Consider the following 25,527-nt stretch of genomic DNA (forward strand, 5'->3'; position numbering starts at 1 on the left):
CAAGGGTTTTTGCCATTTTTAAACCATGGGATACAGTTCAGTTCCGCCATGGTTTCCTTAGTTGAATCTGACCCGCTTGTTCCCATGCGGGTGATGATGTAAACATATCGGGTTCGGATCAGTGATGAGACCGGTGGCTCGGATCTGGCATTACGGTATCCGAACTGACTGCTTCGGCCTGCATTTTCTGAATGTGATTGGTTAGGGACCAATTTGGGTCAAATATTTTGATGTGTCAATTGGATCTGATTTCGGATTCGGATGTTTAAGATCCAAGGGGATCCAAAATCCGACCAACTTAGATTAGACACAAGGGGATCGGACCTGAACCCGACCTGTTAATATAGGACATTTTTGTCGTGGCGTGGGGTGGGACCCAAGTGAAGGCAACGGAGCAGGGAGTGGACCATCTCGCTGCTAAATAAAAAATGTGAAATAAGGAAAAAATATTGGTAGTACAAATATTTGATGATCCGTTTATTGCAAACCGGGAAGGGGAGAGGATAAAAGCGAAGCGCAAAGGAATTTCGTATTTTATTCACTTTTTCACTTTTTGCTACAATTTTTTCTTGGAGGGAAGGAGGGGTGGAGGCACAAGGACGCTATAAAATCTCAACTCGGCAAAAACCGGCGGTTCCAGGAGTCGTTGGCGTGGTTTTCCAGCCGGGAAGGAGGGTGGTTTTGGAGATTGCGAAGGATGATGATGACGATGAGAAGTGGATGAAGGCCTGACATAGAGTTTGGGGAGGATTAATTCTTTCAAGGGAGAGAAGGGGACAGAGGTTGAGAAAGGGAGGAGTGGAGAGGGAGGAACAGAGAGGGATACCTGTGGGCGGGGAGGCGGTTTCCTGGTTAACATCGGTTTTTCTGTAGTCCCCTTTTAGTTGAAGTGGGGGGAAGGCTTATATGTTGGTTAAGGAAGGAGAAGAGGTGGGGGAGGGAGAGGAGGAGAGAGTCATGAGTGGAGGTGGTGGTTGTGCTTATGGGTGCAGTAACAAGATGGAGGCAGAGTATAAAAGGAGGCACCACAAGCACGAGACGGCTGAGAACCAGTGTACCTCTGTTGTTGTAAAGCACATCAAAGCTCCAGTTCCTCTGGTAATCTGGAATTTTTGTTTTCTTGGGTTTTCGTCTCCACGTTTTTTTGGCCTGCTTTTCTTCTTTGGTTGGTTATTGAATCCTGCTCTTTGTATTCTTATTGACTAAGTTTTTCGAAGTTTTGTTTGTACTCTGTTCCGGGATTGTTGGACCCCTAAGAAGAGATGAGGATCTCTTCGTTTTTTTTTTTTTTAAAAAAAAAAAAAATCATTTTCTCCTTCTCAGATCGTTTTCAGGTAGATTGCAACTCTTGGTGTGTATTTTTTCCCGTTGAAGATAGCAGATGCCTATTCTGTGAAGAGGGAGACTACAGATCTTGTTTTAGGTTGTCGAACTGAAACTTTATGCGTGGTCTTTTTCTGTTCCTTCATCATCTTTTTGTTTTGCTAAGGTTTTAAGCTTTTCTGCTGCAAGCTAAGGATCATTTTTGTCTTTTTCTTCTCTTTTTAACTTAATAAAAATGGGTGGATCTTTTTGTAGTGAAACTTGAATGGATTTGGCGGCTCAATAGTAGAGTAGATCATGCTGTTGATCGATTAGATATGTTCGCAGGGAGTACTTCTTCTGTGTCATTCATGATCCACTTGTATATGTGCTTTGCCGTAAAGTGCGAATTTCTCTTTGATCCGTGTTGCTTTGATGATGAACTTTTTTTGTGGTTCAATTCGGAGGGGATGAAATGGTTTAAGATCCTTTGGTACTTTTTCTTCGATGTATTTTTTTTCTTATAATTTCATGAGTTTTTGTCTCATTCGTGGCATGTCTCTTAATTCTCTTTTCAATACTTGTGAGGGATCCCATGATCAACCTTGTGCTCAATTGAAGAAGTCTTTGGGTTTTTTTTCATTCTTTTTGTACAAATGAGGAAAATGACTGAATGAATAGTAAATGCTCTGTTCTTAATAGTTTTACATGATCATGTTATATTTTTACTAATCTTGCTACTGTTTTTCAACTGGGTCGAAAGGTTTGGTCGCTGGTCCGGAGGTTCGATCAACCACAGAAATACAAGCCGTTCATCAGCAGGTGTGTGGTCCGAGGTGATCTCACTATCGGCAGCGTGAGGGAAGTTAATGTTAAATCTGGGCTTCCGGCTACCACAAGCACAGAGAGATTAGAATTTCTTGACGATAATGAACACATACTCAGCATGAGGATCGTTGGAGGTGACCACAGGCTCAAGGTAAGAGAGCCTGATTATTTGTCTGTTGTTCTTTATGTTCATCCTTGTTTTTTTCTCATCTCCTCCAACTGAAGTTGTTGAGTGCTGTCTTGACGTTTGCCATTCATTATACATTGGAGCGATTTTACAATTCTAATTAGTATATGTTACGAAATTTAGTGGGAAAACTGTTTCATGCTTTTTGTGTACACAACAGTTTCAAACTTATGCGGCAGTAAAACAGAGAGACTGTTATCTTTGTTGAAACAGATGTGCAGGTTCAGAAATATCCCATTTCCTTGTTATTAGATAGCTACTGTTCTTGGTCCATGTTGGGCAATGCTATTCAACTTGTACATACACCTAAAACCATGAACGGTGTGGTTCACATGGGTATAAAATACACTATGCAGTGTGATAAATGCGCTACGTAATGTTAAGTATTCTTTAGCACGATGATGATAAACGTCTATGAACATGCTGAAATCAGGAGGCTTGACTTTTTCTTTTGTTGTGATGGAAGTTGGGGCTCTTTTCTTTTTCATATACTGAACGAAAGAAGTTCTGATTGTTTTGTTTACCAAGTTTTGTTCTGGACGCATTCAATGAATTTGTATCATGCATAACTTGGCTTTGACATTGTTGATCACATTTTGACTTTTGATGTAGAACTCTTTTATTTACTTCTATTTACTTTTAAATTAGTGGAAGATTTAAAATAGAAGTGCAAATTTGCCAGTGTACAAGCTATAAATGTTATCGTTTCAATGACCAAAGGAACCTGGATTAGGATAAAAGGGTATTTTCCGGTCACCCTGAGGAGAGAGCCTCATGGTGACCTCTATCCTGCATTTCAACGGTTAAATGGGAAAGGTTGTCGTCAAGATAGTGATTTTCCGTTTTATGGCCGTCTAACTTTGGCTTGACTTATCTCTACATGCTTGCATACTTCAAATACTTCATTGGCTATAGGTTGCCGTATTGGGGAGAAGCAAAGTGGCGGAGGAATTTTATGTTCTGTTGGCGCTTTGCTGTATGTAGTTGCAGGAGCGTTGCGCTCGATCTGGTATGTTACTCACGTGAAGCCCTCAGGAGTGCTTACCTGGTCCATTTGTGGTTGCAGAACTACTACTCCGTGATCACTCTGCATCCAGAGGTCATTGACGGGAGGCCTGGTACACTGGTGATCGAGTCATTTGTGGTGGATATTCCAGAAGGTAACACCAAGGATGAAACATGCTACTTTGTGGAGGCGCTGATCAAATGTAACCTCAAGTCACTGTCAGAAGTCTCAGAGAGACTAGCAATTCAAGATAGAACCGAACCCATTGATCCTGCCTGAGTTGCCGGAGGGTGGGTGGAAATGGAGGAGGGGAAAGAAGAGGGAATCTGCGATGATACTGGAGGAACACATGGGTGGAGACTCTGAGACCTGAGCTTTCCCCGTTTCTCTTGTGTGGTTCTTTGTTTTCGGTTTTTCAATTTAAGACTCGTGTCTTTTGTCTGTTAAGAGCTGGGAAATCCCCAGGAGGGGGAGATGGTGAAGGGCCGGCTGAGGCTGTGAACGCATCCCCAACTGCCCTCTCTAGGTGCTTTGCTTCAGTATGCAAAAGAAAAACACTCAGCATTCCCATGAGGATTGTTGGTGGCGTAATTTTTGACGGCCATGGAACCATCTCTTCTCACCGGTGGTTTCCTTCCTTACTGCTGATAAAAAGAAAGGAAAAAGAAAGCCGCTGGAATTCCCGACGCTGTTTCTCCATGGAAAAGGGGTGAGAAAGGAAAGCAGAATAAGAAGGATCTCCATGAATGAAAAAGTCACCGTCTGATCGCTTCTTCATTAAGGTCAGGGATTTGTTCGGACAGGAAGAACCGGTTGTCTACTCTGTATTGTGCAAGTGTTGACCTTCTTTTCCGTTTCTGTTGTTCAATGATCTCATTTACTGTTCCCGTGTATCGTCCTGGAATTCATGGTGTTCATTTTGAAACGTAATAGGATTCTGACCATCAATCTCCTTGGAGAAGTGTACGTATGTTTCTCTTTTGTTGGACATGGAAGACGACCGGACCGGGTTGATTAACGCCTGGTGACAACTACGAGACGTAAGAAACATGGATTAACCATTAAGTGCACCTGTGCCCACCTCCTCCTACCCTCCTTCGCTATTTCTTTAGTGATTTAATTGATCTACCTTTCCTTTCTGCACTATCTGGGTGTTGGTCACCTGACTCCTTGATGAACTTAATGAACTGGTAAAAGTCAAGAGGATGATCAGATAACCACCAGCGTATTGTCATTTTTCTTATAGTTTCTTTGATGGCAACGTAAGCTGCAGCTTTTATTTATTACCAAAAGCACATCGAGGGATCCAAATTTGTGTCTGCGATTACGTCCATCGCTCAACTGCTGTCAAGCTTTTGATGACCTATGGATGGTTGCGCCTCCGCATAATCGGTCATGGCTTTGCTTTCTTGGTTGAAATCTGCGGGGCATATGCGGGATCAGATGGATTTAGATGTCGCAGGAAATGAACGAGCGGCGAAGTCAAGCGACTGATATCGTGTATTCTGAACCAAAACAGGTTCTCTTTCTCCTTCCACTATTCGCGTCGAATATCTTGTCGGATGATGGACGCTACATCGTCCTGTTTGGGTAGGCAATGGTCGCTTAAGAAGGCCGGCTATTGGTCCTCAGTGAAATTTTAAGTTATGACGATGGCCATGGAAAAGGAGATCAGTTTTTCCTTGTCTTGTGCAGTCAAATGAGTAGATCCAGTGTGTGTTTACTGGGGAGGGGAAGAAACCAATTGAGAGAGAGAGAGAGAGATTTGGCTTTATCATCTCCACTCTAGTTGGGGAATATGGTTCTTACGCCACAGATGATAAATGCGCCAGAAAGATCCACAGAAAACGCTGGCCTTGTACTGGAGTGAAGAAGCTGTGCAGGTTTAATTAGCTCCACAGGAAAAGCACCCACCTGCTGGGATCCATGGCAAAACCCTGAATACATCAAAAAGTTGCCATCCCAAACCCCAAAAGCTGAAGAAAATATATGTGGATGAGAGGGAGAGAGATTGCTGAGGTTGAGACCTCACGTCCTTGTTCTTTTTGAATGAAAGCATTATGGAGGTTCTAGAGAGGCTGATCTGTACTTGGTTTCATTAGCTTGGAGTGGGATGGAGCTTCGACTTGTTTTGTGAATGATCCAAGACAAATCTTCTCAGACTCAAGCCTCTTGAGTAGATTCATTACTCGCCATGGCCAACCTAAGGAACCCACAGTTGGTTGGCTTTGGCCGCAGCTGCAACTAATGGTCTCCTACTCCATCAGTGCAATCTTGACCGGCCTTCTGGACTTACCAAATGAACTATTCAGATATTGGTTACTAGGCCCATGTTGGATTTGAACCCTGGTTTACAACTACACCACTTAATACTCCAGCTATGTCATTTGATCTACTTGGATCCACTACAAGTCCACGGCATCGACCCCTAACGTTGACCCACCGTTCTTCCTCTAGTAGGTCTAGATCGAGCAGGCGTCTGGTCGAACCCAGACCCGAATCTATGCGCGCCTATGCCGGTCCGGCCAGTTAATGCCTAGCTCGATCTGACCAACACCAGGTACGGCCTTCACCATGTGCAGCTAGGCCACAAGGGTCCGAAAGAGAGGCAACCAGAACTGTGACCACCGGCCCACTAGCACCCTTTCGCTTTCCTCATGACCCATCGACATTTCCCTTTGCAGAGGCCCACCATGAAAATTCGAATTGAAGCTGTGGAATTGTGGCTGCATTTCTACTACCATCTTGTACAGCAACCCATCATGCTGCTCGGACAAAAACTGAGTCTTCTTTTAGCTCTCAGACCCCACCATCTTTGCCGACGACGTCCCTTCCACCTTTAGTTGATGCGTGGATTTGCGAAGATCCAAATCACCACATCGTTTTCTTTCTTTTTTCTGAATCTGCTTCTCCTTCCTTTCTTTAGGCCGCCCCATGTTCAAAGATTCAACAGTTTACGCCGATTTGGCTGGGTACCTATGACTTGGCTTTCTTCAACTGGCCAAAGGAAAGCCCTTCCCATATTCACCGGCCACACCTCGATTAGCCTCCGCTCTCATGAAAGTACAATGCATGCCTTAGAGCTTTAAGCTTGTGATGTCCTTATAAGTAGCTGCCTGAGCTACATGTGGGCATGTGTGGATGAATAAAATTTTATTTATTTACATATTAACATTGCCAACCATTTGGCATGATATATTGGTACCCTTCATTCATTTTTGAAAGGGTTTAAGATTTTATTGAATTAGAGTCCTTCAATCAAAGTTTGGTTCCATCACTGCGTCCTTGAGTTGATACAGACGCCTGACTACGTATGTTAAGCCCTTTGTCATTGGCCACTAGAACTCCACTTTCACTATTATTATTACTTCAAACAACACAACCTTTTGGCCATATGGTATATATGTCCACCAATCAACTTCTTCCTGCCGCAACCTTCAAAAACTCCTACAAACATCACCATCCTCATGATAAGCTCTTGCTTTCTTTCTTTCCTTCTTTAATGATGAGAAAACTCCATGGACCATATCATCTAGTGGTTTCAAGTGGGCACGGACCTTAATTTGCACCTCAAGAAAAGAAGGCCACGGGAAAGCTGTTTAGGTAACCTTGCAAGTTGGCCACACATGGAGCTGTTGGACATACTAGGGTTTGTTCAACTTGGGTCTAACTAATCTAATAGTTTACCAGAAAACTATAGTTTTAACAAACTGCCGATTGACTCCAGAATTATGAATTTCAGATCAGCATTACTCAATTCATACATCTCCTGTCAAAGGAGGGAGAGTTTGCTGATCATTAAAGATACAATGATCATAACTTCGTTTTTGTAATTCATGCAATCCTTAGAAAAAACAATCTAAATCCTTACTATAGGTCAAGGATAAAAAATCTTGGTGATCAAAGATCCCAAGATCTCAGATCACCTAGGACTTGGGATACTGGTTGCAACCAAATGTAGTATAATAGAAAACGACAGAACCCTCCATGCAGATGATCTGTTCCATGTTTTAAAACCCAATGACTCAGCACTCGACTCGTCCATCCTTGACTCGTGACTCGGTAGCTCAACTTGGTAACACAGGCTTGGTATTGTTAACTTTTGGCTTTGAAACTAAAATAATATAAAAATTGTCATTTAAACATATTAATATCAAGTAAGTAATAATTAAGTCATATTGATAACAAGAAACTGAACAATTAAATAGTTGTTCTTGGTAGTTGCATCTTTCAACATAACTGAGTAACAAGTATCAATATATCAATGAACAATTTGACAAGAAACAAACTTGAAAATCAATATATTCAATATGGACAACTATCCAATAGTTGACAAACTAAACATGTGTGCGTATATTATCTAAAACTAAAGTTCCAAAAGGTGAAGAGGCAAAATGATCTCAAATTGTGACAAGTAAATAACCATAGATGAGTTAAGCATAATCTGCTTTAACTTTTTATTTGCATTATGCAAATTTAATAAATGAGCTATAATTTTAAAATTTTATGTCCCAATATAGGTTAGAAAGTCAAGTAAAAGATTAAGTAATTAAGTAGCAATTAGTGAACCCCTCCTTGATTGTCTAATATGACTTTTATCACCAGATTGCCAAGTGAAACCGAGTTTTGGGTCCAACTGGTCTGAGTCAACCGAGTCAACGGGTTGAAACGGGTGGTAGCATTTTGACTCGAACCCCAAGTCTCCAGCCCTGCATCCTAGTTGATACCTCTCGTATTAACAAGAAAACTAAATGCGTTTAAACTAATTGTTTTCTTTAAATTGGCACCATATTAATCACACATTGGGTCCAAGCTTCCTCGATCCAAGTTTATGTTACATCAGGATTAATAGATACTTTGCCTGGTTGAATTGGTACACATGATCTCAAGCAGCATTGGCAGATATGTGCTGTCTGTGTATCAACGGCAAACAGGATTGATCTCAGCGCAGATCCATTCAGAGACCGAAAGCACTCTTCTGAAGTGTTTCCATTGCTGGTTTGAACCGATCAAGCCATCAATAATTGCAATGCAACCAACTGAGCTTGCTTGATTTCACGTATCCAACTTTGTGTTGCCGATTGAATATTCTGGACCTAGTTGGTTCAAATCTATGATCTCTAGAAGGTCTCTGAAACTTTGAAAACTATACCACGTGGAAGGACATGAGGCATGTTATTTTAGACCAGTATTTAAATTAAGTAAATGAAGGGACACCAGGACATAATAAATGCATTAATGGGACGGGACCGAATTGTTCTGTCTGTCACTTGGAGGTGCTTCTACGTGTGTGTGTTTGTGTGTTCCAATTTAAAGTTCTTAATCTTTCAACAGTAAGATGCATGCCAAGTGAAGAATACGTTTCAAAATAAAAACCCCGCATCAGCTTTCTATTGTAGCCAGAACACTGATCATGAGTCACCAAGTTCGTGATAAGACATTATTAGTCACCAATTGCTCATTGGCAAGGTTAAAGCTGGTTCTGTAATGCTGCTGTCTCATGACTGTTTTCATGAACTTTCCTCTTTGTGATGAAAAAACGGCTTAAACCTGGTTTAAAATTCTTCCATATTTCCTCAAGTGTAATAATAATAGGTTGCTTCTAGTTAATTGTTTAACATGTGTTCACCGAGAAACCAGAAGTGCCTGCCGGAATACAACCTGTTTCATGGAAGCCTTGATTCATATGTTCAGGCATAAGAGTTTACATGGCAATTGAATTGCACGAGGAAAGCGATACCTCATGGGATGCTGTACATTGAAAGGCGACCGACTGGTGAAATCCTTCGGGTGGCCGATCTTGGTCACCTTCAAACATTGCACTTTTAGATAAACAGGAACTCTCTACTACCTAACACCGCAGGTGAGGAAAGACTCGAGAACAATATTAGAATGAAGATTTCAAAAACCATTCAAGCGTTTATAATATAACATTGTTCCTTGTTTAGGTGACTTCCCCAGTATTAATGTCTCTGCTTACCAGTGAGTTTATCAATTTGGCCCTGGGGCTGCCCTTTGCCAAGCTTGGTTCGATCACCCTGTCATATCTTTGTCGCAGAGAAGAGAGGCTCCTTATATCGGTGAGCCTGAGAAATAATGGGTTAGCAGCTTAGCTTATAGGGTTTATCAAAATCAATACCAAAATCGAGTCGATGCTTGAGATCTAGAGCCGTCATCTTTTCGAATCTAAACAAAAAAGTTTGGGCCCTGCGTTTGCCTGGGACTTGGACGCCCCTGACCAAGTCTTGACTTGCCTTCTAAAACATGCAATCTAAAGACGTTTTCCAGCAGCGTTCTTCTGTTGGTCCCAGCCTTGGACTTCACTCGCAGAGCCATTCACACTTTAGAATCGGCCACTTGATCCATCGGCCTGTCAAGCCATGATGGGTTGGACAAGAAGTCGATCCAAATCAGGCACCTGTTGAATTCGGTAAGAAAAAAAGGCTATATCGCATGCGTATCTTATTCCTAATTGAATATATATTTTCTTATGGAAACCACCTATTTGAATTTGAACTTGAATCCAGTATTAGGATTATACCCGACCCGTTGGCTATATATATATATATATATATATATATCCTTTCTGATCGTTCTTTTACATAAGGACATTGGAGGTAAGGGGAACCATAGTTAGGTAGCCGACATGTGCCTGAAAAGATCCTTCGGGTCCACTCAGATCTGGATCTTGGTCCGTTAGGCAACTCAATTATATGCTGTTGGTTCTTTTTGTGCCACAGATCAGTACTGCCAAAGGCAAAGCTCGGCTCCCCACCATCAATGGTGGCTCATCTTTCTTAACGCGTGCTCACAGTCATGTCCTTTGTCCAATTGCTTCCTACCTTCTTCTCATCGATATCGTTTCTCATGTATTCAATTATTTTCCATTGCTCTGCGTGAGTTGGCAAAGGCCCACTAGTTTCAGCAATTTATGGAGAAGAATGGAGACAGTCCGATAACGCGGAGTCATTATGAAAGGCTGTATCCGAAGAAATCGCACATGGGTTGATAGACAGTTGCTCGCTCGAGAGTCGTAAGAATATATTTAGCGCTCTGGTGCTCTCTCTCTCTCTCTCTCTCTCTCTCTCTCTCAGAGACTTTATACATGCTTTGGCTTCTTCAAAGAGTTGACACTCTTGCAGATATTTAATTACAGACTCTGCTGCACTAAATATACTAGCACCAATGCATGTATTAGATAACTTCCTACAGTTAAGCCTGCTTGGTTTACTACATATACTAGCACCAATGCATTGTATTAAGAGTAAATATGAGGTGGAGAGCGGCACGAACTTGACGGCGCAATGCTCGGCCAAGACTTCGAACTCCGGAGAGCCTTGCGGTTTTCTTCGACGTATAGAAAAAGAAGAAATGCATGCATTAAATGTATGACAGTGAACAAAAAATTCTTTGAGTTGTTTCAAGCAGTAGCTGGCAGGACTTAATAAAGTTTCACATTTAACTCCTTGGGAACATCGATATCCCTTTCAAGCGCTACTTCTTTGGCTTGGATTGATGTTCATTGGTTTTCCAGGTTCCTTTATCTAATAATGTTAGCATAGAAAGTGAAAAAACAGGGAGGGAAAGAGATGGAACTGTCGCTCTCCCTCTCTCTTTCAATATATATATATATATATATAACATTTTCTTATCTATATATATATATATATATATATAACTTTTTCTTATCTTCTCTGTGATTTAAATGAAGAAAGAATAGTCAAAGTTGTTAAGCTTGTTGATGGGAGAGATCAGGACCAACAAGGATCAGTCTAAAAGAAACGTTCACTCCAAAAGTGCTTAATTTAGGTAGAGCTGCCCCCTTTCTTGGGGAGTGTTCTAGAGAAATGTGAACTTATTGTTTCTAGATAAAGCTTCTTCATGTGTGTGGGCATAAACAAAAGCTTCAAAGGACAAAGAGCTATTTTTGGTCTCACATGCAATCAGATGATCGCCTTGTTGATTTTTGTTTTTTTTGGTCTTCCATTCTTCTTCTAATGAACGTTTTTATTTTTTATAATGAGACGTTGTCCTTTCATGTTTTCGGTCTAAGGTTCAATAATGATGATGAATGAAAATGAGGTTGATTAAATATTTTATTTCGTCAAGTTTTGATGTGCTTGTCCTTGTAGGAATTTTTACGTTATTCCCTTTTTAGGGTTTTTAATTGCATGGTCATTTTATCTTCATTAACCTCCCTCAATCAACCATGTTGAAATGCCACAATACTCGAATTTATTTTTTAAAAAAGGTAAAGCCCTATTTTTGTAAAAAAGTGAGTTTATGTTCAAATTTTTACGTTTGAAATTTATTCTTAATGCAAGTCATTTTACACGAAACTAATCATGTAGATGGCATTATAGAAGTTTATTAAATGACATGTTTATTTTTTTGTGTATACCGAATTCAGAATGCAGAAAAAGGGCAGATCAATCATTTTGAAAACTTCCTTATATATGAATTTCACATTAGTTTTTTAAACATGAAATTGTCATCCATATAGATTCTTTTGCCAGGGGTTTTCGAGCCACAAGGGAATAACTATTTCCTTTCTGAATCATGGGGGTTGCTGTTTAACCACGATTGAACATTAATTATGGTTACTACGAGCACTTTTTAGCAAAAAAGATTAATTAGGGACCGCTAATTTGCAAAACCTCATAAAGAGCAGTATGTTTTGCAATACGTTCACAAGGTCAGTACCATTTTGCAAAAAAAAACTTTTTTATTCATAAGCTGAAGTTAGGGATACGCCTGCCATGTTAAATATAGAATATTCATAGTCAAATATAAATCAGGAGACAAGTTTACCAAGTTGGCATATTAACTATTGATGCATGTTCGATAGTTTTTAAATTAATTACTTATACGGCAAACGAGGAATGGCGATTCTTTCAGGCTTTGTTCCATTCCAAATTCAAAAATGCCATCTTTTGATCATTTGGTGGATTTCTATAGGTTTTTATATTATAAAATTATTTCAAATCATTTTTATAGGTCCTTCCTTGACCAAAAGCAACTCTTTATTTGTTTCTTCTTTAAGCAGATAAAATTTTCAATGCACGCTTTTTTATTTATTTTGCCATATTGTTGTTTAACCAATGGCAGATATATTGTTCAACTACGAAGCGAAGATCAACTACTCACAAGATGTTTAATTTTTAATTGCTAAGAATTTAGAGTTTTTTTTTTTCCTATTACTTAAAAGTTATATATAGTATAATAGAACATATATAATATCTCGATGTTTTTACTGCTGAATTATTGATGACAATAATAATGATATAATCTTTGTTAGATGTGACATTACATCAACTATGTACCCCACCATGTTTTTGTTTATATTAGTTTTCCCTCCACCGTGAAGTTTACCAATAATTTTAAATATTGTCGAATTTTCTTATTCTATTCTCCAATATATATCTTGTTAGCTAAACACACCGGATTGAAACAAATAAAATGCAGGACGGACTTCCTTTCTATTGCTAAAAAGGAAAATTTCTTTTATGGGTTTACCATTTACCTGTAATTTAAAGAAAAGAGTCGCATTTGCAATGTTTCTAATAAAGATCACATTCTTTACAAATGCTGTTAAATGAATGATTCAACTGACCTTCAAAACAGAAAACATTAGCTAAAACAGTAAGAATGTAACTTGGGGATAGAAGTAACACCGAGATACTTTCTTTTTGCATCTTAGGTTAAGGTGTAGAGTAAAGAATTTTTTGTTGTAGAGACTGAACTAAAATTTTAAAATTTTAATATGAATCCAAATATAATTTTCCATTTTTTTTATATATTTAACCTCTGCCCCTGCCCTTGTCCGGAGTTCACTTCATGCACTTATTGGATATTTTTCAAAAAAGTGTACCTCTTTTTGCAAAAAGTTATAAAAGTGATGGGCGTGCAAATGAATGCTTTTGCTTTAAAAAAAAAAATCTATCATGCTTACACTTATGATTTTGAAAATTTTCAATAGCTTATAAAAATTTTAAAGATACTATTGAACTTTTTGTGCACCTGCCCTTGATACGGGGGCCCATCTCTTGACTCATAGCCAAGTAACGAAAAAACCCAAAAAACCAAGAGCCAAAATTAGAAATCAAAAATTTCTATATTTACGTAAATTGAAAACCAACATAAACGGTCACATTTTTGGGATAGCAAAATCATCGTGATGGCAACATCTACCACTTCCCGTCGACGGTAACCCAACCCACAAGCCATCATTTTGTCCCACTTTGTGGCCGTTTGCCTCGCCCACGACACGAAATCCAAACAATTTATTAAATTGGAGGCCCAGTCGAAATTAAATTCGACGCATCCAAAAATGTCAAAATGAAAAATAAATATTGTTGAGCGCATTCATGACAAGTCAATTAAATTTCCACTCTTATCGGTCCCCAACGGCTACTTCGGCTCATATATATATATATATACTGTCCGAACTAGTTCAGTTATTTTTTTTCCAGTTTTTGAGAAAATGGGAATTAAGAAAAAGGATTAGAAAATCGCAATCACAACGGGTCCGTGCAAGATTGGATGGAGATCCAAAGTGGGCCAGACTGGTTATGGGCCAAGAAAGCGAGACCTGGTTCTGGACCCACTTGAGTATTTTCATCAGTTTCACTTCGGCTGTTTGATTGATCCCCTTTTTGTCCAGTCACCTAATCTATTTATAAATGCAGGCACCCACCATACTCTCGCTCCAACTTTCCTATAAAGTAAAATAAAACCCTAAAAAATTCTGCCTACACCTTCTATGAAAATGCACCAAGCAAGCACATAGGCTAGGCACGTTGAGGAACTTATTCCCCAGTCTTCGCCCACTCACACATACAAGCTCACACCATTTGCATGTGCGCAGCGCAAACACATGCACAGTTTTCGCTCTCTTTTAAGTGGTAGGGTAAAATATTCCTTCGGCTTCAACTCTCTTGTGGGTGATTTTTTGAGCGGTAGGATGAAATATTCCTCCAGCTTTTAAGCAGTGAGACAAAATATTCCTCATTCTCACCTAAAAACAATGTTGAATTGTTTATATTGGCTTCAGATAAAAAGGTATTTAGCATATCTGATTAAACATTTAGGAAAAATAAATCAAATACTTGCTGCAGCAATATTGGATTCTCTGACCAAATTCTTGACAGCAGATGCCGAGACTGACATTGGCGATCAAATGGGAATTCGGACTTTCATTTTCTATGGAGCCAACAGGCAATTTCGTCATGATCACATGAAGACGAAGATTAAAGTAATGGTGGTAGGGGAAAAAGCCGGACGCATGTGAGGCTTTCTGCATCGAAATTCTTTATAGATTTACAGGCCGAAAGCTACTGTTGGTGGCAATTCCATCAGAATAAAACGAGACAGCAGGGTGGAATTTCTTCACGTCAAGAGTTTAGATCCTTTTCAATTAAAGAAGAGAAACAGTAGTTTATGTGGGTCTATCAAAAGGGGAAACACCGGAAACTATGGATCTGGTACTACGTATACATATCTATATGCTCAATCACGTGGAGGACATTGATATCGTTTAATTTAAATCAAAACGACAAATGTGAAGCAGGGGAGTTTCATGGTTAAGTGGTGCCTCTAGTAATTCCATTATTGCTGCTGCTGGAAACTCACTGGATGATCGTTTGGATGGTTCTCGTCTTGAGTGAAGATGTTGCCTTAATTGTTACCTTTTACAGAATCTATGAGAAGGACAAGGAGATGGATGTGAGGATGGTGACAGTTTTATGGCTCACCGCATCTCCAGCTTGTTGTCTTCTTCCGATGCCACTGTGACCGCCATGGCCTACCTGCAGAAATTATCTTATTCACTTAATAACTTTGCTTTTATTAATGTCTGCAGCTCGTTTTAGCTTGATTTTCATCAGAATTTCTTGATTTCTCAATTGATCATAGTCCAGAGTCATTGATATGTGTTCCCTCGGCTCAATCTACCAAAATTCCATCTAGAACCTACCAAATTGGCCTTTTTTCCACCGACACAACCACGTTGCACTTGGGCTCGAAATGAATCATGGCATCTGCTGGTGACATTGCTTCACGAATCTTTACTCCCAAGTTCGTCGTAGGCGAAGAAATCAAAGTAGAGAAGAAAAGGAATTGTCAAACAAACATGAAGGCAAGGGAACCTACTTTATGCCGCCGGCTTCTTCCTCTTTAGTTGAGATCAATCCCTCGTATTAAAGAGGGTAAATCAGCAGTACAGATATTAACGAATTTTACCAACACATTATGCCGCCACCTACCAACCTGCTCATCATAAGTAAATCTGCGCTAATGAAATTAATAATGTGTTGGTAAAAGATGGTAACTGTAAATATGTTTCTAGATAAGGAATCAAGTTCCAAAGGGAAAAAGATTGATATGCACTTTTCGGTTTTTTCAGACAGGTGATTCTTGAAGAATGGTGGTTGGAGCTGATAGGGACTTACCTCCCAAAGATGGATGCCCATGAGCCGTCTGATCTTTGGACATTCATTTTCATTGTTGAAATTCCAAAGAAAATAACAACTGAGGTCAATTCTAAGCCCGTCGGTTGGATTACGGCCGTCTTTTCAGAACTTCCATATTCAATTCAAAAGGAAGATGCTAAAATCAGCTCCCAACCAACCAGGAGATGCTCTACTAATTTTAGGCCAACTATTCATTACCAACATGCTCGGTTGTTAGGAAGGTCGGCCATCTCTTCAAAATTGGTGGATATACCAAGTGTTTGATCGAGTTGAAGCTGCAGAATGTGTTTTTTTTCTCAATGTTTAGATGTCTTAGATCTAGATTCAACGTGTATTTTGACAGTTTTGGATCCACATTGCTTGCATCTTTAATTCAAGCTCAACATATACTAATAAACATCAGCAGCTTTGTCTTATTTTCTTTATCTCGAGTTGCAAGTATCGTTTGAATAGATCCTTCGTTGCTTTAAGGAGGAGGAAAATGAAGCACCTGGCAACCAAATTGCTCCTCCAAGCTGTCTGCTTAAGAAGACACGGCTTCATGTTCCTAGAGAATCGGCTCAGAAGATAGTTTTCACTTTTCACGAAGATGGTCCCTCTCCCTCATAAAGGGCGCTTTCTCTCTCTCTCTCTCTCTCCCCAACGCTCGCTGCTACTCTCCACTCTCTCTCGTTTTTTTTTTTTAATAGGAAGGCCACTACCCCCCCCCCTTCTCTCTCTCTCCCTCTCTCTCACAGAGCCCTGTTACCCGGTACATCTGTTTATACACCTTTTGCAGTCCCAAGGCTCGTAGATAAAAGGGAAGAAGGGAATGAAAATTAGTTCCTCCACCCATTCTTCCTGCTATTAAATATTCCGCACCCCATCTGTGCTTTGGAGCCTTCCATTTGTAAGCATTGAAAAGCATCCCAGCAAAGCTTCTCGTTTCCACCTTTTCAACTTCCCTTTCCCCTTTCCTCGCTTGTTCTAGCACTCTTTGTCTCTCCCCACTTTCTGATTTTCTGCTACTATGGTTCTGCTACTACCACTGGTGTTGGACTAGCGTCTTCTGCTTCTTGGACCGTTGTTATTGCTGTGTTGTTCATACTTAATAGAGTCATTGCTTGCAGATTCCGCCATTGGAGGGCGATCCGAAGGGATTTTCCTTTGGATTATACAACGGTCAATCCGATACCAGTGAAGTTTTCCTAGGTTCTTCTTCCTTCTAATCTTTTTTGCATTTATTTTTATTTATTTATCTGCTTTTTGTGGATGTGCGGATCTCTCCCTTGAGGGGTTTCCTCCTTGGAGTGTTCTGCTTGTTTCCTCTTTGTATTCATTTATGTAATTCTTTTTTCTTTTTTTTCTTTTTCTCTGTGCGTGGGGTCAGGGATTAAGTCTCAAATGTCTCTTGTAAGGAACAAGAGTCTTGTTCCTTCATCCGCTTGAAAGGAAAAGGGCAGAAGTTCGCCATTGTTAGTTTTCCTTCGCGAATCTTGCGCACTTGTTGGCAATCTCTCTCTCTCTCTCTCTCTCTCTCTCGCTCTGTAGAAATCTTCTTAATTTGAGAAATGGTTCCAAGTGAAGTCTGCCATTAACGCTCTTCTTGCAACGGATACTCTCCTGCCCAGGAGAAAACTCCTGATTAAACTCCAACTGTTGTCATTAACTTCAATTCGTCTTTCCAGAATCACATTTCAGAAGAGCCGTATCCCTCTTTCTCTGTCTCTCTCCAAGAAAGGAAAGCAGAGCATGGCGGCCACCGGGAGGATGTTCCGACTGTGGCTGCTTGCGCTTGTGGGATGGGCTTCGATGCTGTCCGCGGTTGATGCTGCGTACTTCACCACCTGCTCGCAGACGGTGCCCCTGAAGACCCGGCGGGATGTCATCTCCATAACCGACTTCGGAGGAGTCGGGGACGGCCGGACCCTCAACACGTGGGCGTTCAGGAGCGCCATCTACAGGATTCAGCACCTCCACCGGCAAGGGGGCACCCTGCTCTACGTGCCGCCGGGCGTCTACCTCACCGGCCCCTTCAATCTCACCAGCCACATGACCCTCTACTTGGCCAAGGGCGCCGTTATCCAAGCCACTCAGGTACCCGCCTCTCTACCTCTCCCCACTCTCCCTTTCAACTGCTTGATTTGCAATGGCGATCGAAACTGGTTTTTGGGATCCGACTAACCGATTCGATTCGTTTTGGGGGACCGGAAATGAATTCTGTCATGTTGGTATCGGGAAGACGTAGTCCTAGACCGGAGTCATTCCTCGTGAGCCTATGAGAAGAGATTGGCATCTGTCTCGGTTTCCTAACTCTCTCATGAACTTGCTCAAGAAAGAGAGTTACTTTGGAGGGCAAAAGTAACTTAACAGGATAATAAGAGCAATTAAAGAAAAAGGGCGAGTGTTTGCCTTTAAATATTTGAAACCTGAATTTTAAAACACAACCTGCACGTGATTCACCCATGTACCGTTTTCCTTTATTAATATTTAGCACGTAAGAGAAGGACCGGGCAAGCTTCTGGCACGGTAACTATAATAATCTTTTATAGTTTTACATTCCCTTGTGAATTGGGGCCTCGCGGAGATTCATTGTATGTGGAGTTTACTAAAGCGTGTTTGACGGCAACCCAGGCCTGCTCATAGAGAACTTGAAAATCGTGAAAGATATTCGACATACATGGACTTGATTTGCATACAGATTTTAGTAACCTAATCTTCAAACTGCTGTCACGTGCTCCTTGTTGAAAAATTGCTTGAATATTTTTAGGAATAGAAAAACCACCCTCGAGGTGAGAACAGGAGACATGGTTGCAGTCAATGTTGTAAAGGGCGTATGGTAACGTATATCAGTCCGGCCGACCTATACGTTGTATCCTAATATGTCGTAAATATAATATAGCGTATCTATACGTTGTATCTTAATATATCGTAAACATAGTATAGCGTATCTTAAGATTAATTTTTTAATTCAAAACATACAAAAAAAAGTTAAAGAAAAATAGGAAAATTGCATTCCATATAAACAACACATCTCACAAAGAATGTATGATTCATCATGCATAAACTATAATATATCAACAACACATTGAGAAACGAGAAATCATAGATTCAGAATAACATAATAAGCATTAATCACAAGTTTAAAATGTTTTAGATTATACCACAAGTCCACACAATACAATTCGTTCATGATTATCATCAATGAATGCCTTCACCAACATATGATTGATTTTTTTAGAAAACTAGTTAAACTTCCCCCTCCCAGAGTTCCCTGTATCACACGATACAGGCAATACGCCTACGATGCACATGTATATAGTGTATTATAAGTGTATCGTATAGGTTTTTCGACGTATTGGGCCGATACGGATAACACTGGTTGCAGTAACTTGCCAGATTGATGATCAGGTGGCCGCCCGTTTCATTTTGAGACTCTTTCGGCCATAGGAGTTCTTCATCTTATTGTCAATGTACTCTCATCATTACATTGACCATTCTAACAGAACAAAATGTATGGTTCACATTGCTGGGCAATTCAATAGAGTGACATGATGTCAGTTCCAGATTTACTGTTGCCTCCCCAGCATTGTGAAACTTTCAGTGTAAAAAACTCCAGCCGCTTACTGAGGGATGCCCTCTCTGATTGTGTACTTGGATCTGAAGTCTGTTTGGTAGGTACATGCTACCTGAGAATCAAAAGAATGGGTGTAACTGTAAGCTGTGTTTACTTATGCAGGACGCCAGTAGTTGGCCATTAGTAGCACCCTTGCCTTCTTATGGGAGGGGGAGGGAGAGGCCTGGAGGGCGGTACATCAGTTTCATTCATGGGAATAGCATCCATGACGTTGTAATTACAGGTGAGCTCTCCCGGAACATTTACTTCTCTGTACTCTTCTGATGATTTCTGTCCTGGGTTAGGCCGCGCTCATAAATCCCCATTTTTGTTTGAAACTGTTTCTTCGTCAGCATTTTCCTGCTCGTTTTGTATAAACTTTTATTTTACCTGTAAATGTACTTGATGTGCGCATGTCCACTGTTTAGAATGCGTCTCAGTCCTCATCAATGTAAAGCTGGGAAACGTTTATGGTTGTACTACATATATCGGGGAGTAGATCCAACTTTCACCAAAGCCAGTTTCCTGGGTGAGATTAGGTTCTGAAATTTCTGGAAGCTTGTTGTGTGTCAAATGCACAAGATGTTCATTCGATTCTGATTACTTGGTAAACTGAAAGCTTGGTAATCTTGTATGTTCTGTACTGGGCTTAGAGTGAATCTCATCGGTTGTGGGGGGTGGGGGTTTGGTTGTAAATTTTTCTAATTATCCCAGTTTGAGGCGGATTCCTTTATATGGACTAATGAACTATCAAATTTTCTAACCATTTTGCAATTCTTATTGCACATAACTGAAAGTGAATGTTGATTTGAGTTATGCAGGTGAGAATGGAACAATCGATGGTCAAGGTCAAGTCTGGTGGAACATGTGGAAAGATCGCTCCCTTCAGTATACAAGACCAAGTCTTTTGGAATTGATGCATTCTAGAGACATCATTATTTCAAACGTGGTCTTCAGGGACTCTCCATTTTGGAACATTCATCCTGTTTATTGCAGGTACTGATAATTGAGTTGTGCTTTTTTGGCTTTGTATTTTTTCCCTTTTGGTTGGGAAAAGGGTGATTTAGAAGTGGGACGTTGCGAGTTCTCTCTTTTTTACATTTTCTTAAATTTCTGAAACAGACTAAATAAAATATGTTGTGATTGGGTACAATACTTTCATAAAGAAAATGATATTAGCAGTACGCTTGGTTTATGGGCTAGAGAAAACTTCCACACTTCATCTTTTGCTAATGAATATCAAGGTTGTGTTCCCGTCTGCTGCACAACCTGTATTGCCACTCAAGCTTTTAGTTTGCTTAGATGTGCACACAGCCAGACACACACATACACATCAAAAGAGATGGTAATTCCAGCCATTTCCTAGCTTCATTGGTCAAGTCTCGTTTATTTGCTCATTTCTGGCAATTCTCAGTTTATGATGCTGCATCTCATGCCAATCCTTTTTAACCATTGCAGCAATGTTGTTATCAATCATGTGACAATCTTGGCACCAGTTGACTCCCCCAATACTGATGGAATTGATCCAGGTACTGCATTGCAAGGCCTTTATGATGGATCTGTGTTGCAGGGTGATAACGCCTTTTAGTTTTTGTTTTTTGTTTTTATAATTATGCATTTGAAATTTTATTTTCCTTTTCAGAAATGATAATGCTTCCTTTTTTCATCCTCCTGCTAATTGGTTATCAACAGCTATTTTTCTTCCTGATTCTGTGGAATTCCGCTAATTTAATCTAGCCAGCTTGAAAGCTGTTCTTTATGACTGAAGCATGATGTGTAATGCTCTGCAGATTCTAGTTCTAATGTGTGCATCGAAGATAGCTATATAAATACTGGTGATGACTTGGTAGCAATAAAAAGTGGGTGGGATGAGTATGGGATCGCCTATAATCGTCGAAGCTCCAACATCACCATCCGACGGATAAGTGGCTCATCATATCCTTATGCAGGGATTGCCTTTGGCAGTGAAACTTCTGGCGGGTAAGTTGCTCTTTAGTGCATTTTTCTTTCCTAATAAAAAAATGAGAAATCTTTTGTGGCCGACGGGAGGCATTAACGTTCACAAGATACTCTTTGCAGGATCGAGAACATTTTGGTTGAAAACATCAATCTCTACAATACTTCCACTGGCATATTCCTCAAAACGAACGCTGGCAGGGGAGGGATAATTCGAAATATAACAGTCAGAGATATCTACATGGAGAATGTGAAGAATGCGATCAGGTTTGCAGGAAATGTTGGCGATCATCCCGATGACAAATATAACCCCAATGCACTTCCAGTTGTGGATGGCATCTCAATCATTAACGTGTGGGGTATCAATGTGAGGAATCCAGGATCTCTCGAAGGCATGCAGAAGTCACCGTTTCAACGGATTTGTCTTTCAAACATAAATCTCAAAGGGACGGCCGCCACTTTGCCATGGAAATGCGACAGTATTGAGGGCTCTGCCCTTGGAGTGCACCCTTGGCCTTGTACCCAACTGATCAGTACACAGGGTTCTGGCTCCTGTCCTTGAATTTCTTGGAATGTTGTTTCTGGCCACTTGTGTCCCTTCCCCACATTAAATCTTGTAATTCATATAATCGTGTAATGCATCCTTTTCCTGTGATAAGAAGTCACCGTCCATTTGTTCAATGCATTTTTTCTACATTGGAAAACTGCTATTGCATGAAGAGTGGAGTTGATGAAGAAGCGTATAGGTCTCTTTTGCCTGTACTTGGACTATGCAATTCGTTTTAGTTTAGCACCAAGTACAACTCACGTTGCGTTTCGCCTCGTTCTCTCCTGGTTGTATAGTCACACAACTTCAGGAGTAAGCGTAATGACTTGAACACTAGCAGACCATTGTTAACACTTCATTTTACCGTCACTTGTTGTAGGTATTCTCCATATGCTATGCAGATGGCAAAATCTTATAGCTTTCGGGAAGAGAATTTGAGACAATCAGGGAAAAGTTTCTGCATCTCGCTTTTGTCGAAGAGAATGTTGCTCCTTGGCCAAGATAATAATAATAAACCTTCTTTGATGATGTGTTTGATTTCCATCACCACTCACCAATAGTCATTGCAAGAACATTTCCCATTCACAAATTCATGGAACCTGCATCCATCTCGTAGGTATATCTTGCGGCCAGTAATTCTAGATATGTATTTTGCTGCTACATGGCAATCTCCGCAGATTCTGGTATTCGTTATAACTCTTATCGGCATGCCTTCACCTGTCTTTATAAGCCCATATGTTATAGCTAGCTTCTCAGTATGACTCAAAACCATTTGTTCTTTTTGGTCCTCATCAGCGTTAAGAATCACGCAACTTGTATCAGGTTTATAACCCAATCTTCTCATTTGAGCGACCAACTGGCATAATTCAAAGTATATTTCTCCCATATCTCTATGTGGCCTTCCTTTCGCAGAGAAAACATGAACTTCCTTATTGATCCAGATCCAACTCCACCCCCTCTTGTTCCTGACACCTATAACGTTCATTGCATCTTTTAGATTTTCGATTTCATCCCATCGGCTTTGTGCAGCATACAAGTTCATGAGTAGCGAGTAATTTGCAGAGTTATAGGGTTCTAGTTTGAAGAGTCGCTTTGCTACAAATTCAGCAAGCTTGACGTTCTGGTGAACTTTGCATGCAAGAAGCAAAGATCCCCAAACACTTGTATCTGGTCTTAGTGGCATGGTCTTGATCAAATCCAGTGCTTCATCCAAATAACCGTTCCGACCTAGAAGATCTATCATACACGCATAGTGCTCTATGGTTGGAATGACACCAAATTCCTCTCTCATGCTATCAAAAAATTTCCACCCTTCGACAAGTAAACCAGAATGACTGCAAGCAGACAGAAGAGAAGTGAATGTAACACCGTCTGGTTGGATACCTATTTCACGCATTTCGTCGTAGATGGAAATTGCCTTTTCGCCCAGCCTATGAAGAGCATATCCTTTGATCATGGCATTCCAACAGACTAAATTCTTGTCTTTGATCTTACTGAAAACAAGATAAGCGTTCTCTAAATTTCCTGACCTAGAGTACATGTCCACAAGTGCAGACGCTACGTATTTGTAGTCATCAAGTCCATTTCTGATGGCATAACAGTGCAATTCTGCTCCTTGGTAAAATGAAGCTAAGGCTGCTGTTACAGAAACTAAACTTGCCACGGTGGCAGCATTAGGTTGAATTCCTGCTTTCTGCATTTCTCTGAAAGCAAGCAAAGCGTCTCCATAATTTCCTGCCTTTGAACATCCGCTGATCATTGCCGTCCATGAAACTACATTTGGAGTAAAGCCCGTCTTATTCAGTTGTCGAATCAATACCAATGCTTGTTTGCTCTGACCCATTAGAGAATACCCCGATATGAGGCTGTTCCATGTGATCAGATCTGGCCGGATACCTTCTTCTTCCATCTGATTTAAGAGATCCAAAGCTTCACCGATATGCCTATTACGTGCATACCCTGCAACAAGAGTATTCCATGTGAATGAATTCCTGTGCTTCATATAATCAAAGACCCTCCTCGCTTCAACTAATCTCCCGTGCTTGACATACATCTCCACTAATGAGGTTCTCATGCAGATGTCATTCTCATATTCATTTCTGCTGATATGGCCATGGATTTCTCTCCCTAGTCTCGCTGTTCCTTGTTCTGCAACAGCTTGAAGTATGCTTGTGATAGAGCTTGCATTTGGTTTGATGCCTGAACTCAACATTTTCCGGAATAGTCTCAACGAAACTGATGCATCATTCCGTCGTGAAAAACCAGAAATAGCTGAACTCCAGGATGATGCATCAGGTTTTATCCCCTCCCTGTTCATCATATGAAAAATTTTCTCAACTTCTTCTACAGATCCATGAAGTGCATGCCCAGAAATCAAGCAATTCCATGTGACTACATCTGGCTTGGTTCCCGAAGAATCCAGTTCCTGGAAAACGTCCCAAGCATCATTCAAAAAGCCATTCAGTGCATACCCTGATATCATTGAGTTCCAAGAGATCAAATCACGGTTACTGATTCCATCAAAAACCAGTCTTGCAGATCCTAGTTGCCTGGTTTTGCAGTAGGTGCTAATCAACGAGTTCCCTACAGCCACAAACTGCAATAGACCGTACCTTATAGCATATCCATGCACCTGTTTGCCTTCTCTGAGAGCTTCCAGCCTCCCGCAAGCTTGGAGAACTCTTGCTATCGTAGCTCGACTGCATTTGACGAGTGAGAATTGCATCTCGCGGAAAAAATCTAGCGCCTCAAACCATAATTGGTTCTTCAGATACATCTCAATCATTACATCCCAGAGAAATGTGGTTCTTGAACTCATTTTATCGAACACTTTACGTGCTTCTTCTAACTTGCAAGAACCACCATACATTTTCAAGAAAACAGAGTCTAGATAATCATGTGAAGTGAATCCGGTTTTCACCATGACCCCGTGCAGCATACCACCCATGAGCGAATTCCCTGAGTCTCCACAAATCTTCACCGCAAAAGCTAGAACGTCCTCGAAGCGTGCCATCAATCCTTTTTTATGCAACTCAGCCACAATCCTAAGAAGTGCTTCTGGTTTCACCGCGCCGCGGATTGTTTCTAGCAAATGATTCAAGGATTCCGTCGCAGCAGCCAGATGGCTAAAAATAATGCCTACAGATTCGAAATCATCGATGTGTACATACATGTCTACTAGTTTCTTCCACGCATCCACTGCATCTTCCCGGTTCATTTTTGCTATCTGAGCATGAATCTGTTTTAGGGCATCCATGGAGATCGGTTTCTCGAGTTCGTCGAAGCGAGAGAAGACAGATTCAGTCGGGTACCGCCATAGTGGTGCCAGGGTTAATGGCTTCGCTTCAAGACTTGACGTTGTCGAAGACTCAGAGAATTCAAGAATTGGTTGAACTCGGGTGCTGCAGCTTTTAACACATGCAGGATATCTACTGAAACGATTGAAGTTGCAGGGAGATGACAACTGGAATTGGGATTGTCTAGTGATTGTCTCCATCTTGAATCAGAGAGAGAGAGAGAGAGAGACATTCAGGTTGCTGGTGAGCTCCAGGCTTATGGAAGCGGATAAGGCAATTTACAGCGTCTACCTTTTTCTGTGTACCACGTCGTCCTTCATGAATTTTATTTCATGGTAAA

At 40.7% G+C, this 25,527-nt stretch overlaps 3 protein-coding genes across 6 annotated transcripts; 2 read left to right on the forward strand and 1 right to left on the reverse strand.

Moving 5' to 3' along the window:
* The first annotated feature begins 500 nt into the window (after positions 1-500).
* On the forward strand, positions 501-4,284 carry LOC116260764 (abscisic acid receptor PYL8). Its single transcript, XM_031639240.2, has 3 exons — positions 501-1,098; positions 2,066-2,281; positions 3,384-4,284. Exons 1-3 carry the CDS (start codon positions 907-909, stop codon positions 3,600-3,602), a joined length of 627 nt encoding a protein of 208 aa, XP_031495100.1. The 5' UTR covers positions 501-906; the 3' UTR covers positions 3,603-4,284.
* A 12,045-nt stretch (positions 4,285-16,329) lies between these two features.
* LOC116258912 (probable polygalacturonase) lies at positions 16,330-22,025 on the forward strand. 4 transcript variants are annotated; one of them, XM_031636401.2, is made up of 9 exons: positions 16,330-16,682; positions 16,903-16,984; positions 17,163-17,247; positions 17,461-17,869; positions 19,512-19,632; positions 20,210-20,384; positions 20,847-20,917; positions 21,179-21,368; positions 21,468-22,025. In XM_031636401.2, exons 4-9 carry the CDS (start codon positions 17,525-17,527, stop codon positions 21,904-21,906), a joined length of 1,341 nt encoding a protein of 446 aa, XP_031492261.1. In that variant the 5' UTR covers positions 16,330-16,682; positions 16,903-16,984; positions 17,163-17,247; positions 17,461-17,524; the 3' UTR covers positions 21,907-22,025. The 4 variants fall into 4 exon arrangements, with proteins under 4 accessions (XP_031492261.1, XP_031492243.1, XP_031492254.1 ...); XM_031636383.2 differs by having other exon boundaries at positions 16,330-16,984; XM_031636394.2 differs by lacking the exon at positions 17,163-17,247 and having other exon boundaries at positions 16,331-16,682.
* A 139-nt stretch (positions 22,026-22,164) lies between these two features.
* Positions 22,165-25,464, reverse strand: LOC116258906 (pentatricopeptide repeat-containing protein At4g01030, mitochondrial). The gene has a single exon (XM_031636359.2). It carries the CDS (start codon positions 25,385-25,387, stop codon positions 22,442-22,444), a length of 2,946 nt encoding a protein of 981 aa, XP_031492219.1. The 5' UTR covers positions 25,388-25,464; the 3' UTR covers positions 22,165-22,441.
* Between the last annotated feature and the right edge of the window lie 63 nt (positions 25,465-25,527).

This window comes from Nymphaea colorata, chromosome 1 (genome assembly GCF_008831285.2).
Source record: "Nymphaea colorata isolate Beijing-Zhang1983 chromosome 1, ASM883128v2, whole genome shotgun sequence".
NCBI lineage: Eukaryota > Viridiplantae > Streptophyta > Magnoliopsida > Nymphaeales > Nymphaeaceae > Nymphaea > Nymphaea colorata.

Bases quoted from the DNA above. Each gene is read 5' to 3' on its own strand.
- LOC116260764 (XM_031639240.2), top strand. From the start codon at position 907: ATGTTGGTTAAGGAAGGAGAAGAGGTGGGGGAGGGAGAGGAGGAGAGA. The intron at 1,099-2,065 runs GTAATCTGGAAT...CTGGGTCGAAAG, and splicing joins TCAAAGCTCCAGTTCCTCTG to GTTTGGTCGCTGGTCCGGAG. The intron at 2,282-3,383 runs GTAAGAGAGCCT...TTGTGGTTGCAG, and splicing joins GAGGTGACCACAGGCTCAAG to AACTACTACTCCGTGATCAC.
- LOC116258912 (XM_031636383.2), top strand. From the start codon at position 17,525: ATGGCGGCCACCGGGAGGATGTTCCGACTGTGGCTGCTTGCGCTTGTG. The intron at 20,385-20,846 runs GTACTGATAATT...TAACCATTGCAG, and splicing joins ATTCATCCTGTTTATTGCAG to CAATGTTGTTATCAATCATG. The intron at 21,369-21,467 runs GTAAGTTGCTCT...TACTCTTTGCAG, and splicing joins GGCAGTGAAACTTCTGGCGG to GATCGAGAACATTTTGGTTG.
- LOC116258906 (XM_031636359.2), bottom strand. From the start codon at position 25,387: ATGGAGACAATCACTAGACAATCCCAATTCCAGTTGTCATCTCCCTGC.